This window comes from Carlito syrichta, unplaced genomic scaffold, assembly GCF_000164805.1.
Source record: "Carlito syrichta isolate Samal-C Ts95f unplaced genomic scaffold, Tarsius_syrichta-2.0.1 Scaffold305703, whole genome shotgun sequence".
Classification (NCBI taxonomy): Eukaryota; Metazoa; Chordata; class Mammalia; order Primates; family Tarsiidae; genus Carlito; species Carlito syrichta.
In genome coordinates this window covers 7,875-20,944 of record NW_007249799.1, presented here as the reverse complement: position 1 = coordinate 20,944, position 13,070 = coordinate 7,875, and the positions used below count along the sequence as shown (strand labels likewise).

At 58.0% G+C, this 13,070-nt stretch overlaps 2 protein-coding genes across 5 annotated transcripts in view; one reads left to right on the top strand and one right to left on the bottom strand.

Moving 5' to 3' along the window:
• The window catches only part of PAFAH1B3 (platelet activating factor acetylhydrolase 1b catalytic subunit 3), a 3,190-nt gene extending 2,323 nt beyond the window's left edge, over positions 1-867 (top strand). For 2 of the 3 annotated variants that reach the window (XM_021714680.1, XM_021714679.1), the window contains exon 5: positions 545-867. In XM_021714680.1, the coding sequence (XP_021570355.1) occupies positions 545-829 (285 nt within the window). In that variant the 3' untranslated portion in view covers positions 830-867. The remainder of the gene's footprint in view (positions 1-544) is intronic. The other variant, XM_008062430.2, reaches the window with a different exon arrangement.
• Positions 868-2,057: 1,190 nt separating this feature from the next.
• On the bottom strand, positions 2,058-13,053 carry CIC (capicua transcriptional repressor). 2 transcript variants are annotated; one of them, XM_021714677.1, is made up of 20 exons: positions 12,954-13,053; positions 10,878-11,027; positions 10,560-10,794; positions 10,351-10,480; positions 10,073-10,255; positions 9,825-9,990; positions 8,770-8,972; positions 8,453-8,678; positions 7,926-8,029; positions 6,427-7,657; positions 6,148-6,335; positions 5,671-5,792; positions 5,411-5,577; positions 5,015-5,308; positions 4,596-4,921; positions 4,027-4,280; positions 3,773-3,927; positions 3,560-3,691; positions 3,136-3,267; positions 2,058-3,047 (listed from the first exon to the last, which is right to left on the bottom strand). In XM_021714677.1, exons 1-20 carry the CDS (start codon positions 13,018-13,020, stop codon positions 2,680-2,682), a joined length of 4,833 nt encoding a protein of 1,610 aa, XP_021570352.1. In that variant the 5' UTR covers positions 13,021-13,053; the 3' UTR covers positions 2,058-2,679. The 2 variants fall into 2 exon arrangements, with proteins under 2 accessions (XP_021570352.1, XP_021570353.1); XM_021714678.1 differs by having other exon boundaries at positions 3,773-3,924; positions 4,596-4,918; positions 12,954-13,020.
• Positions 13,054-13,070: the final 17 nt, after the last annotated feature.

The following is a 13,070-nucleotide window of genomic DNA, read 5'->3' as shown; positions in this document are numbered from 1 at the left end:
GGGTTCAGGCAATCCACTCACCTCAGCCTCCCAAAGGTGCGGGATTACAGGCTGAGCCACCGAGCCCGGCTTCTATAATAAATTTAAAAAAAAATTGGCTGGGCATGGTGGTGCATGCCTGTAGTCCCAGCTACTTGGGAGGCTGAGGTGGAAGGATCGCCTGAGCCCAGTAGACTGAGGCTGCAGTGGCCTTGAAAAGAAAAAAATCACTTGGCTAGCCAGAAGTTGTTAGGCATGCTTGGGGTGACTCTGTGCTCCATCACTTCTAACCAGGACATTTCCTCTTCTGAACTAGAAGATTGACCCCTTACCATGATATCTACATTTGTATGAGGGATACTGGAAACAGGCTGGCACCTAGAAGTTTCTTAAAGTTTCTTACTGAAACATATTAGAAACTACCCTTCTGCCCTCCCTACTTTTCCATCCCTAGTATATGCTGCAGCTAGAACTTCATGGTGCAGGGTAGAGGGCAGTTTGGCACAGGGAACATGATACTCAGATGTTAGTCTCCTTATGACTGACTATTGGTGTTCCTCCTCAGGGCTTGCTTCCACGGGGCCAGCATCCTAATCCACTTCGGGAGAAGAACCGACGGGTGAATGAGCTGGTACGGGCAGCATTGGCTAGCCACCCTCGGGCCCACTTCCTGGATGCTGATCCTGGCTTTGTGCACTCAGATGGCACCATAAGCCACCATGACATGTATGATTACCTGCATCTGAGCCGCCTGGGCTACACACCCGTCTGCCGGGCCCTGCACTCCCTGCTTCTGCGCCTGCTGGCCCAAGACCAGGGTCAAGGTGTTCTGCCAGAGCCCACACCCTAAGCATCCTGCCTTCCCACATTAAATTCTCCTTCCTTGGTCTCTTGCTTCCTAGTTTATGGTCAAGCCTATGTGGGTACTACCACCAGATCCTCCCCATAGATCTATGACCCTGTACTTCTGCAGGGTGATTCTATTTCTGCCCAAGGCAGGCATCACTAATCCATCAAGACATTCTGGTTCTTACAGTCAGGTTTCAGGCAGGCACTATCAGTCAGTAAACACTAGGTGAAAGCAGCTTGCCAGCACTACTCTGTAGGATTGAGGTCAAACAAGAATTCTGGAAGAGTCAAGCCCATCCTAAATTGTCCCACCGGTCTCTGCTTATACCATTCCCCTGGCTGGACTTCCTAGTGCACTAGTCCTTGCTTAGATGCTATTTTTCTTTTTCTTTTTTTTGTGAGTTGGAGTCTCACTCTGTCACCCAGACTGGAGTGCAGTGGCCGCTCCCCGCCACTGCAGCCTCGACCTGCTGGGCTCCAGCAATCCTTCCACCTCAGCCTTCCAAGTAGCTGGAACTACAGGCGGGTGCTACCACGCCTGGCTAATTTTTTGATTTACCGTAGAGATGACGTCTCGCCGAGTTGCACAGGAGAGTCTCAAACCCGCGGGCTCAGGCAATCCACTCACCTCAGCCTCCCAAGGCGCAGGATTACAGGCTGAGCCACCGAGCCCAGCTTGATCCTATTTTTCTGGAGGTATCCTGACCTTCTACCCCTAGTAGTCATCCCTCCACACAGGGAGTGGCTATTGGTCTCACTCTGAGAGGCGGGCGCTATGTCCCCTTGCTGAATGTGAAGGGTGTAACCCAGGGGCTCCTAGCTCAGTTGCAGTGCTGGTCCAGGCCACACGGGGGCAGCAAGGGTCACTGAGGACAGCACAGTACTCTAGGTGGACTAGTCTTCCCATGCAGTGCCGCCTGTGCTGGGACCTTTCAGGGGCTGTTTCCTCAGTAAAAATGACTCCAAGGCCAATAAGGGCGATCTTTCTTGTGTCTCAAGCTTTCCCCAAGCTCATCCAGATGGATGGCTGAGAAAGGGGCAGAACAGGCTGGATGAGGACCACCTAGTCCTTGGTAAATCAGGGACCTGGCCCCTGGGGTTCTTCTGATGTGAGAGGTGGTCCTGGAATTGCTGCCCTCACCTCATGTAAAGTACTGTTTCATGACAATCTTGGGGCAGGACTGGAACAACCAGCACCCCTCTCCATTTAGAGCAGATAGCTACACAAGTGTGTTAAACAGCTTTAATCTCAGTCATTGCGGCTTCTCGGCACAGTAAGAAATATTGCACATGATCAACATGTTTTGTTCTGGGGGTAGGGGCAAGGGTAGGGGGAATCACCTTCTTAGAAAGTACAACCCAAGTTGGGAGGGCAGAGGGGGTGGGGAGAGAGCCCTCCCCATGCCTGTGGCAAAGTGCAGGAGCCCCCACCCCCAAACTAACCTGAGTCCAGCCCCTCTGGGGGAAAAAGGGGTGCATGAACTCCCCCTACTCCACAGGAATCTTCCTGTGGCCCAAGGCCCTCACAGCCCTCCAGCTTGCAGCCCTCACAGGAGCCATTTTGCATAAAGTGAAAAGCTCTGAAGGTCACACACTCCAGGTTATGTACAGGGGCTCGGTGGAGGGAGACTGCCCCTGCTTCCCCTCAGCTGCCCCCCAGCACAGGGAGGGAACTGGGGGGGGGAGGGGGTATATACAAGAGGAGCAGGCCTCATTCCGCCCCAAACTGGAAAGGACGAAATGGCTATACAGGGGAGGAGGTAACCATCCTGCCCCTCAACTCCTGCCACCTATATACTGTTCATGTCCTGAGGGGCGTACTGTGAGTCCTGGGATCTTCTCAAGGGTCCCTCACCTGCCTGTGGCAGCTGTGGAGGGGCCTGGGGGTGGGGGGGAGGGCTGGGGAGCACCCTCCCAGCCAGGCTGTCCAGGCCCCGACTCGGGGGGTGGAGGCAGTTGTGGGGCAGCCTGGGCTGTGCCAGAGTCCGAGCCAGGTGAGGTGGGGTCAGGGCCCCCAGCAGGGCTGGGAGTGGGAACAGGGGCAGCAGCGGTGCCAGTGGGGGGCGGTCCAGGGAGAGGGGTCTCAGCTCCAGGGGGTTGCTCTGTGGGAGTGGCCGCCTGCATGATCTTCTGGCGCACCTCACGAATCTTCAACTGCAGACAAACCTTGGAGGGAAAGATGTCTGCGTACCGTGCCTGGAAGGCTGCTGTGGCCTGGGCTAAGAACAGAAAGACAGTGGGGAGAGCAGGGTGAGATATGTAGGTAGGTACCAACCAAATGACTTCCAAGACTCAAGACACGCTCACCTGACGGGAAGAAGCCGTGGTCCTGGAAGAGCTGCATGACCAGGGCCCGACGCTGGTCCAGGGTGCGCCGCAGCGATGAGTATGGCACCTTCTCGTACTCCAACTCCCCAAGCACATCCTCAGCTTCTGTACCTACAGAGGCACAGGGAGCGTGGTCAAGGCTACAGCAGAAGCCTGGGCTGCCCTGCCACAGTCTGAGTGTCCACCTAAGCCCTCAATAAATTCTGTATCCCAGGGGCATCAGAGGAGGGACCCATCCAAGATCACATAGCAACTTAGGGGCCTACTAGATTCCAGAACCCACCCTTGACCTGCTGTGCTTCCTCTCAGTGGCACCCACCCCACTGCTCCCCCTCGAACCACTTTCCTCAGAGCCCACTCATCTTGCAGGCCAAGGCCCCCACAGTTGTGCCCACCACAGCACCTGTGCGGTCAAAGGTAAAGATGTCCCCCTCGCACTTGGCACTCTTGGGGGTGTTGGGCTCCGAGCTGCAGCTAGAGCGTCTCCTCATCTTGCGCTTGGGGGAGGTAGGGTCCTCAGGTGCCGAGTCCAGGTCTGGTTAAACAGAGACAGGCTCAGTGGAGGTGGCTCCAGTGTTTCCCCACCTGCTACCCTGGGTGCCCAGTGCTCGCCTACCGGTGGAGTTCTTCCTCTTCTTGCGGTAAGAGCCCAGGATGGCCCGGGGCGAGGTGGCCAGAGACTGCAGGGTGGGGGATGGCAGCACCTCCTCCGGCCGAAACTCGGGCAGTTCAGCAAAGCGCTCTTCGAAGTCCACCTCTGACAGGACCCTGCTGGAGAGTGGGCAGGGTCACCTTCCCCGCCTAGGCCTGCAGTGGCTCCTACCACCCCACCCCATGACATACTCTGCCAAGGCCCCAGCCCATGCTCACTTGTCCACAGAGTCAAAGGTCTTCTTCAGGGGCGGGGGCCGCACCTTCACCTTCTTGCCGGTACTAGCCACCTCCTTGCGTTCAGGGGTGTCCCCAGTCACCCTCCCACCGCTGCCCTCGCTGCTGACACTGCTGCTACCAGGGGCTGCGGCTGGAGCTGGGGCTGGGCTGGGAGGTGTGGGAGGCTCCCCACGACTCTCCAGGCTCTGTCCAGGGACACGCCAGTCTGAAGATGAGCTGGGGAATTTGCTGGCCTGGGGTGGAGATGGGCAAGGAGATGGAGAACACCAGGCTCAGACTTGCTAAGCAAAAGTCAGAAACAAAAAGTTGAATGTTCAGACAGTCCGACAAACAGAGCCTGAAAGAAGACCTTATCACACAGCCCTCGAAAGGTCAAGACATGGACATCAGACTGGAGAGGTTACAACACAGGCAAATGAGAGACACAGAAAAGACCCTTAAACCTGAGAGACACACAAACATGGAAGGAAGAGGAGCAGGACAGAAAAGCAAAGACAACAGACTGAGGGGCAGAGCCGAGCTCAGGACACCACGACCTGCACACTCACCATAGTCTCAGGGCCCTTAGTGCTGGTCCGTTCCTCTGCAGGGGAAGGCGGCGGGGGGCTGCTCCGGGCCGTGGGCGTCCAGGCCTCTGGGGGTGGTGGAGGGGCTGGTGTTGTGGGCTGTCCCTCAAGTTCAGACTCTGGGGCAGTTGGCTCACGGACTGGCCCAGGCTCCAGAGGCTGCCGGGATGCAGGGCCTGGGCGTCCAGAGGCACCTGACTCAAAGGACCCCACAGGAATGCTGGCGATGGCTGCCTTCACTTTCTGGGGCACCTTTGGACTGGGCCGCTGGGCCTTGGGGGCCACTAAGCTGTACGTCATGGAGCCTGCTAGTGAGAAGAACATTTGCTGAGTCAGACCTGACTGGAACCCACACCCTAGGCGCCCCAACTCACTCTGCCCTGGATTGATGTGACACCCACCTGTGGCACTAGGGAAAGGGCTAGTGGGGGCTGGGGTGGCAGTGGCAGGGACTGTTGGGCCCTTGGGCAGAATGGCAGCAGCAGGTGGGGTTGTGCTGGTAGCCACAGTGTAGACTAGGCTTGGGGGAGCCTGGGATGACTGGGCCAGCGGTGCCGAGGAGGTGGGTGCAGGGCTGCCAGGGTAAAACGCCGTTATGACAGGACCTCCTGGGGCTGCGCAGGCAGGTGGCAGCTGAGGGCTGGGTACAGGTGACACGCCCACCTGGCCAGGAGCCAGCAATGGAGCTTGGCTTGCTGAGAAAGAGACAGAGAAGGAGATGCATGGGACAAGTCAGGACCTGTGCTGCCTCAGCCCCACCCTGGGTCCCCAGCACTGCCTGCCAGGCTGCCCCTCACCTGAGAGCAGGGGCTGCACGAAGGCGGGGCCGCTGGGCCCCAGCGAGGTGAAGCCTAGAGCTACAGAGCTCGTGGGCCCGTACGATGTGACTGTTCCAGCCTGGCTGGACGTAGGGCTGGTGCCCAGGGGCAGCGCGTGCCCGCCTGCTGACTGCACGTAGGTGATTCTGCCGCAGGGAGAGGAAACGGGGAGTAGTGAGGTGAGCTGGCTCCACCCCACCCCTTCCCTGGCCTCTAAGTGAGGGCTCAGCAGCAATCACCTGGTGGAAGAGGGTAGCAGGACCTTCTGGGGCTGAGAGGTGGGTCCAGGGAGCGTGGCTGGGCTCAGGGGCGGCACCAGGCCGCTGGGCGTGCTCACAGGCACTGGAGTCAGCTGAATGATCTGTGGAGAAAATCACCCACAGACTGGGATGAGCTGTGGCCCCAGAGAGGGGCAAGGGAATGCCAAGACCTAGGAGCAGGGGTCTAAGCACAAGTAGGGAGCATAGAACTTGGCATCAGGATACAATGGAAATGGTGACAGCAAGACATGGGGATTCAGAGAAGAAATAAGATGAAGATGAAAGAAAAAAGGAGTCAGGAGCAGGAGGCACACAGACACCAGGAAGATGACAAGACAGACACCCAGACACAGAAAAGACCAAATGAAAGGCAGACACAGAAATGGTGGGGTGCAAGGACCAAACTCAGCAGAAGGCAATGAGGGAAAAGCAGGGCCACAATCAGGGTGTCCTCACCTTGCTGGGTGGCTGGGCGCCATTCTGCACAGGTACTGAGAAAGGTGGGCTCACCAGGGGCAGCGGCTGGCCAGCCCCTCCACCCCGCACTGACATGCTAGGGGGGGCCAGGGGCACTAGAACCTTCCCAGGTAGCAGCTGGGCTGAGCCTCCCGGGGGCGGGGCCTGCACAGGAGAAACTGACTGGGCTGGAAGTTAAGAGGGAAGGAAGGAAAAGGTTACAAGGGAGTCAAAAAGGCCTGTAGCCCCTCTCCTTATGCTGCCCAGCCCAGGCCTCACCTTTAGGGGGTGGGGCGGAGGGTACGGACTGCAGGATGGGGATGCCAGGAGTGGGTGCAGTGGCAGCCAGGACCTTGCCGTTGGTGGAGGTGCCCGGTGGGAGGGTGAAACGGATGCTGGTGGTGGGTGCAGGGCCGCTGGGAGCCGCTGCCTTGGTCCCAGGGGCTGGTGCTGGGGCAGGTGCCACTTGAAGCTGCTGGGGCAGCGTGGGCAGGATGTACTGCACCTGGGTGATTCCCCCAGCCTTGCCCAGGGCACCTGGTTGCAGTATGCCCAAGGGTACTGGCCCATTGGGGCCACTCCCAGCACCTGCTCCTGAGCCTGCAGTGGTCCCACCGCCAGGGGCCCCCTGGGCAATGAACTGTACAGCAGGAGGTGCAGGGGCCCCATAGCCTGAGGTGCCCACCAGTAGGTTAGTGACAGTGGCAGGTGCCTTCCCCACAGTGCCTAGGAGGGGTCCAGCCACTAAGTGTGGGGCTGGTGAGGTGGCTGCTGCTGACTTCTTGTCCGAATACAGTAAGCTGACGCCCAGTGGGGAGCCCCCAGGCACCCGAGACCCAGTGCCCATTTCAGTTCTGGCACCTGCTATATCATTTGGAGACACCTCAGCCCGGCCAGAGGTGGGGAAGGGCTTAGAGGCAATGGGCACAGGAGTGCTGCTGACAGGCCGCACCACGTTGGTGACCATGGTGGCAGCAGGGCGGGAAAGGGGAGCTGCTGGGGTCCCGTAAGCCAGTGATGGGGCCGGAGCCGAGGGCACTCTGGCTCCACTGCCCTCCTGCTCCTCCTTGTTTGAGGGCAGGACCAGTGTCTGCAAGATGCTTCCTCCTCCACTGGGAGGTGCTGCAATGACTGAGGGGCCTGGAGGCTCCAGGCTCCCCACACTTTCAGGTCTCTTGCGTCGGAAGGTAGCAGGATCCGTTGGAAGGAACCGGGTCGCCTTGGAAGGTGTTGCCGGGCCCCCAGCCCCAGGGGGTGGGGGCCGCAGTGGGCCTACTGTGCTGCCCTGACCAGACTCCTGGGCCTTGAAGGTTCCTGTGCCCAGTGAGAAGGAGGTGGCTGCTGAGGCTGAGGAGGAGGCAGGTGAGGACGAGGAGGACGGGGTGGGACCATAGCCTTTGCCGAAGGCTGCAGGTGGATCCGGGGGCCCTGGGGGCTCAGGATCCAGCGTGGGACGGCAGTGGGTAAAGGAGGAACGGATCACAGGTGAAAACACCTTCCGACCAAATCCCTGGGTGGGAGGAAAAAGCAGACATCCCAGGTCAGGGAGCACCTAGATACCCACCCCCACTCAGCCTGTCAGCCAGGCCAGCCTAAGCCTGCATCCTTGCCAGTTGAAGGCCTCAATTCATCCTGGCTGTGACTCAACTCCCCATGGGCCAAGTGGCTTGCCCTCTCTGGACGTTTATCTCCCTTTCTGTCAAATGTACAGGAGGAACAGACGTTTCCACCTCCGAGAAGTGAGTGTGATGGGACAGCACCATGAAATAAGATCTCACCTTGTTGCCCTCTGGGTCCTCCCCAGAGCTGTCTCCACTCTCGCTGTCGGTCACCCGCTCTTTGCACTTGAGGTCAATGTCAGTGGTGCTGAAGCCATCATCAGCTGAGAGAGGAGAGGGAACACTGTGGGCAAGGGACTGGATGCAAGACCACCTAAGAGGAACAGTCTGGAGCCTGGGTTCTGGCCTCAGCTCTGCCCCAAGTGGGGAGTGAGTGTTGTCCAGGAAGGTCATTCCTAAGTCTAGGGCTATGACCACTTGCCCAACGCAGGAACCTAAGAGCACACAGATAAGAGCATCGAACACGGTGTCTAACTCATGCCCGTGTCCTTTGAGTTTCCTGCCTGGCTAGGGGCTTCCTGAGGGCAGGGATGGGTTTATTCCTCAAGGCCTGAACTGACTGCCTGCCACCATAAACCAAAGTGGAAAAAAAAACAGGAGTCAAGGGTCCTGGGTCAAAGTTCTGCCCACCCTCCAAGCCTTGACCTGCTGGGCCCTGGGCAGGATTCTGAGCCCTTATTGCTCACCAATGACATCATCATCCCCTTCCTCCTCACAGATGACCATGCGCTCCTCATCACTGGTCATGTCCTCACTGGCTGCACGCTGGGAACGGGAGGCTCGGGTAGGCAGTAGTGGGGGCCGCCCACTAGCTGCCAAAGCACCTCCCTCACCAGGGGCTGCAAAGGGGCCTGGAGCTCCATACTGGGTAGGTGGCTTTGGGCCAGAGTACGATGCAGGGCCAGACACCATCTGCAGGACAGGTGGCAGGGAGAATTCAGCTGGCTGCTGCCTTGAGCAGCCCTCCCTGCCCACCCCTCCCCGGGAAGCCTGCACCACAGACCTGTGTCAGCTCCTGTAGTGCCTGGCTGTCCACTTCTCCACCGTCTAGGCTATGCACCCCACTGTGGGAGAAGGCTCGGGGCCGGGCCGAGCCAGGTCCCCCAACTGTGTGCAGCCGTTCTGCCCCACAAGAGCCACTCCCTGGAGCCTTGGCATCTGAGCTCAGGAGTGTCTGAGCTGCGACGGACAGGAGCTCAGAGGACACTGTAAAGTAGGAGGATAGGCTGTCACAGAGCAGTGTTAGGAAGCGTCTCACCAGCACCTAGACCGGCCAAATGACCCACAGGTATTCTGAGGTACTCAGCAGAAGCAGGTTGGAATTCCTGGACCACTTGGTAGAAAGAAACACCACCCACCACCAGTCCGGCATCTCCATCCTGTTGGATCCTACCCTCTGGGGTTGCACAAAGCAAGCCCCTTCCCTTTAGAATAAGCTCTTCTGAGAGTAAGCAAGCCTGGTGTTGGCTGCCTAACTGTTGGTCTGTCTGAGCCTCGGTTCCCTCACATCAGAGAGGAAGTAACTAACACTCCCACAGAGCAGTAGGGACATAGCCACAGGTTCATTCCAATAAAGCCCTCCGAACGTTGTCAGGCACATCAGATACCCTCAATAAGTAGCAGCAGCTGATCAGGGGTGTTGTGAACTGCATTAGTTCTACCTATGGTTCTAGAAGTCAGAGAAGCTGGAGTTTAAATTCTGACTGCCACTTACTTGTTTGTGATTTTATGCAAGTGACTTTGTTTCTCTGAACCTCAGTTTTCTCATCTGGAAATAGGTATAGTTTTAAGTAATAGAGCTTATATCCCCCATGATGCCTGGCAGATAGCATATGCCCAATAAATAGCAGTTGACAATGAGATTACTATTTGGAAACTACCTGTCTGGATCTTCCTGGCTCTTTCACACGAGACAACTGCCAGTTTAATAACAGGTAAGGGTCAAGTGAAAAAAACAGAGCAGAGAAGCTGCTGGGGCAGGAGGTGAGCAAGGAAGGGGGTAGCTGATGGCTCTCAGGGAGGGAGGTGCAGGGTGGGAGAGCCGAGGGGCTGACTAACCCCCAGGGGCAGCGGCAGTGCCCGTCTCCGACATGCTCCGCTCCCGCGTCTCCTTGTGCCCTCCTGCCAGCCCCAGGCTCGTGGGCTTGGCCTCTGAGCTGGACTTCTTTCGGTCCTTGTTGCACCACTTCCAATCTGGGTGGGCCTTGAAGTGGGCCTCCTTCACCTGGCAGGAGAGGGCAGGGCGACCCTTCACTTACCCACCCCACCAGGAGAAGTCAGGAGGAGCCAAGAGGAGGAGGCGTTACCTGGAAGGCCAAATCATGGTACTTCTGCTTCTCCTTGGGTCCCAGGGCGTACCACCACTCGCCCAGGATCTTGCTGACGGTCCGGTTGTCCTGGTTGGGGTGACGCTGGTGGACCAGGGCCCGGTGCCGCTTGCTGAAGATCATGAAGGCATTCATGGGCCGCCGGATATGGTCCTTTTCCCGCTTCATTAAACACAGACCAGCGCGGGATAGTTAGAACATGAGAGAGAGGCTTGGGTGGCCAGAGGGTAAGGAAGAGGACAGGTGAGATGAAGTACCTTGTTGGGGCTGCGTCCATCCTTCTCAGAAGATGAGTCCCGTTCCTTGGGCAGAGCACTGAGGGACTGGGTCCGACGCTTTCCAGGTGGCAGAGGCAACTGGATCTCAGGAGACATGATGGAGAGGAAGCTGTGGTGGGGCATCAGGGCAATAAGGGCCATGTCTCTTGGTCACCCCACCCCCTAGTTCCGTGCCTCAAGGAACTTACGCATCATCATGGTCACTCTCTGTCTCGCTGTCCAGCCGGGGCTCTCCTGGGGGACCGGGGGCCTCCTCCTCAGTGGTGGGAGGTGGACCCTTACAAGGTTCCACCACCCCCAGAGTGTGGGGGGGTCCAGGCCCTGGGCTCTCAGGACATGTGGCTCCTGGTGGCCGCCCAGGGTCAGCATTCCCTGTCCCACCTGGTAGCTGCTCATGAGCAACAGCTGCTGACTCAGCAGGTTCTAGAGACAGAAAGGTGGATCAGAGGGCTCCTGGGCCACCTGGACCCCATACTCATGCATTTCCAGTTTCCCCCACCCCTCACCTTTGCTCTGGTTGGAAGCCACTGGGTGGCTGGCAGGTTGCTGGGCCTCGCTCGGCTGCACGGAGGGGTCAGGCTGGCTAGGTGCCAAGAAGGGGACTAAGGAGTGCCAGGGAAACACGGCCACAGAACGAGGTTCCACATTTGTCCACACTGCAGAAAGGAGCTAGGTAAGAACTGTGCAGCAGGAGAGCCTGGCTCAGACCCCCAACTCCAGTTCTTCCCCTGCTTTATACCCTCCCCTCCCCAACCCCAGAGCTTCTTGGACTCGTCCATGTAACGTCACTCAGGAAAAACTCCTCCCTAAAAGGTTTCTAGATTTATAAAAAAGAAAACAGAAGCAGGGAAGGGAAATAGTACTCACGCCCCACTCCTCCCCCCACCAAGCTCCACGAGCCCTGCCACCAGGGACCAGGACAGAGGAACGATTTGCTCTTGCCACAAACCAGGTCATGCTCGGCTGCCATCCCACACTCCCAGGGCCCCAAGACTTCAGCCAAGCTGGAGACCCCCCACCCAAGTCATAACACATTCCCAGCACTCAAGTGGCCATCCAACAAAGCCTCTCACCTTGGTCTCACACTTCCTTTCCCTTTCCTGAGGCAGATGGCCCTGTGTCCCCACCCCTCCAACACTCTGTCCATTACCCACAGGCTGTGAGATGTCACACAGTTGTGGTGTGGCAGAGGTCTTTCTCCTTATCTTTCTCCCCCACCAAAGGAGCCAGACCTGCCCTTCCTGAGCTGGGCACAGGTGGCTCCGGCAGCTCTCCCCTTTCCCTCCTCCCAGAAGAGAATATATCGCCCACGAAGTCTCCCTTCCCATAAACCCTTCAGCTTATCTTTAGTCCAGGGTCCAGCCCCCTTGCCAGAAACAGAGGAGGGTGTGGTAAACTCCTTGGAAGAAAAAGCAGGGACAATGGGCCAGAGAGAATTGTTGCAAATCTCTGCCCAGAGAAGGCAAAAGTGCCAGGTGTTTCTTCGAGGATATGCACAGGAAGATGCTTCCTCACCAGGGGTCCAACCTTCAGCCCTAGGAGGTGGCTAGTAGGAGGCCAAGCCCTGGCCTGGGACCCACTCCTGGCTGGACTTCAGGGGCGGGACCAGAATAGGAGTGGGCTTTCCCTCTTACTGCCTGGCTCCCTGGGGGAAGTGGAACCAGCAGAGGAGAGAGGCCCCTGCTTGGGGAAGAAGGGAGGAGGGAACCGCCCTACTGCTGGTCTCCATCATTCCAGACCTCCCTTGATCCAGATCAACCTGACCTGAGGTGACCTCCCAATGTCTTCAGAAGCCTGGACTAGAGAAGCTGTACGAGGGGTACTGACCTCAAGACCTGATTCTGTGAGGGGCTGACAAAGGAAAAAGTACACTTCAAGGAATCAGGGGACAGGGATCAGGAAGACAGCACTGGAGAGTACTCAAGACTCTGATGACCCAGTGCCCTATCCCTGGGGCACTGGGGGCCCAAGGACCTGCTGGGCCTCCAACCCCAAAGAGCCCCAGACACCTGGACCTGTTCCTCTCTTCACAAAGATCTTTCTCATCAGAGCCTCATTTTCTGAGGAGTGGGGTAGAGGGACCCAGCAGACAATGGAGAGCAATCCTTTGGTCCTGCCCCCTCCTGAACCCCTCCCCAGTGTACTACCCTCCAGGTTCTTAGGTCTCTCCCTCTCTCTGCAAAGTACACCGAAAACAGCTTAGCCCATCACTCAGCTCTCAGCAAACAGTACCTCACTCACGTCCCAAGCTCTATCCTTAGCCCCGCTACTCAATCAAAGCCCCCTCCCCTAAGGCCAGCAGGTCTCATGTTGCTCCAAAGCCAGTTACTCTGCACTACTCGCTTTCCTATTACAGCGAACCTGTTCCATCCCATCACAGCTGTCCCAGGTACTCCTCACTCCGCTACACTCCCACCTGCCGTCACTAACCACTCGGCCCGGCCGAGCTCCGTAACTTTCCCTGTCGCCCCTTTACTAAGCCTTTACCGGTATCAAGCGTACTATACCCCCATCACCGTTACTCTGCACTTAGCACCCCAACACCTTGACCCCTGCATTCCCAGGGCGCAGGCGCTACTGACCGAACATGCCGAGGCCACGGGAGGCCGCGCCGGACGCGGGCATCAGGGGCCTGTGGGCCGAGTACATGGTCCGGCGCGGGGGGGCCCGGCAGGAGCTCGCACCTCCTCAGCGGCCGA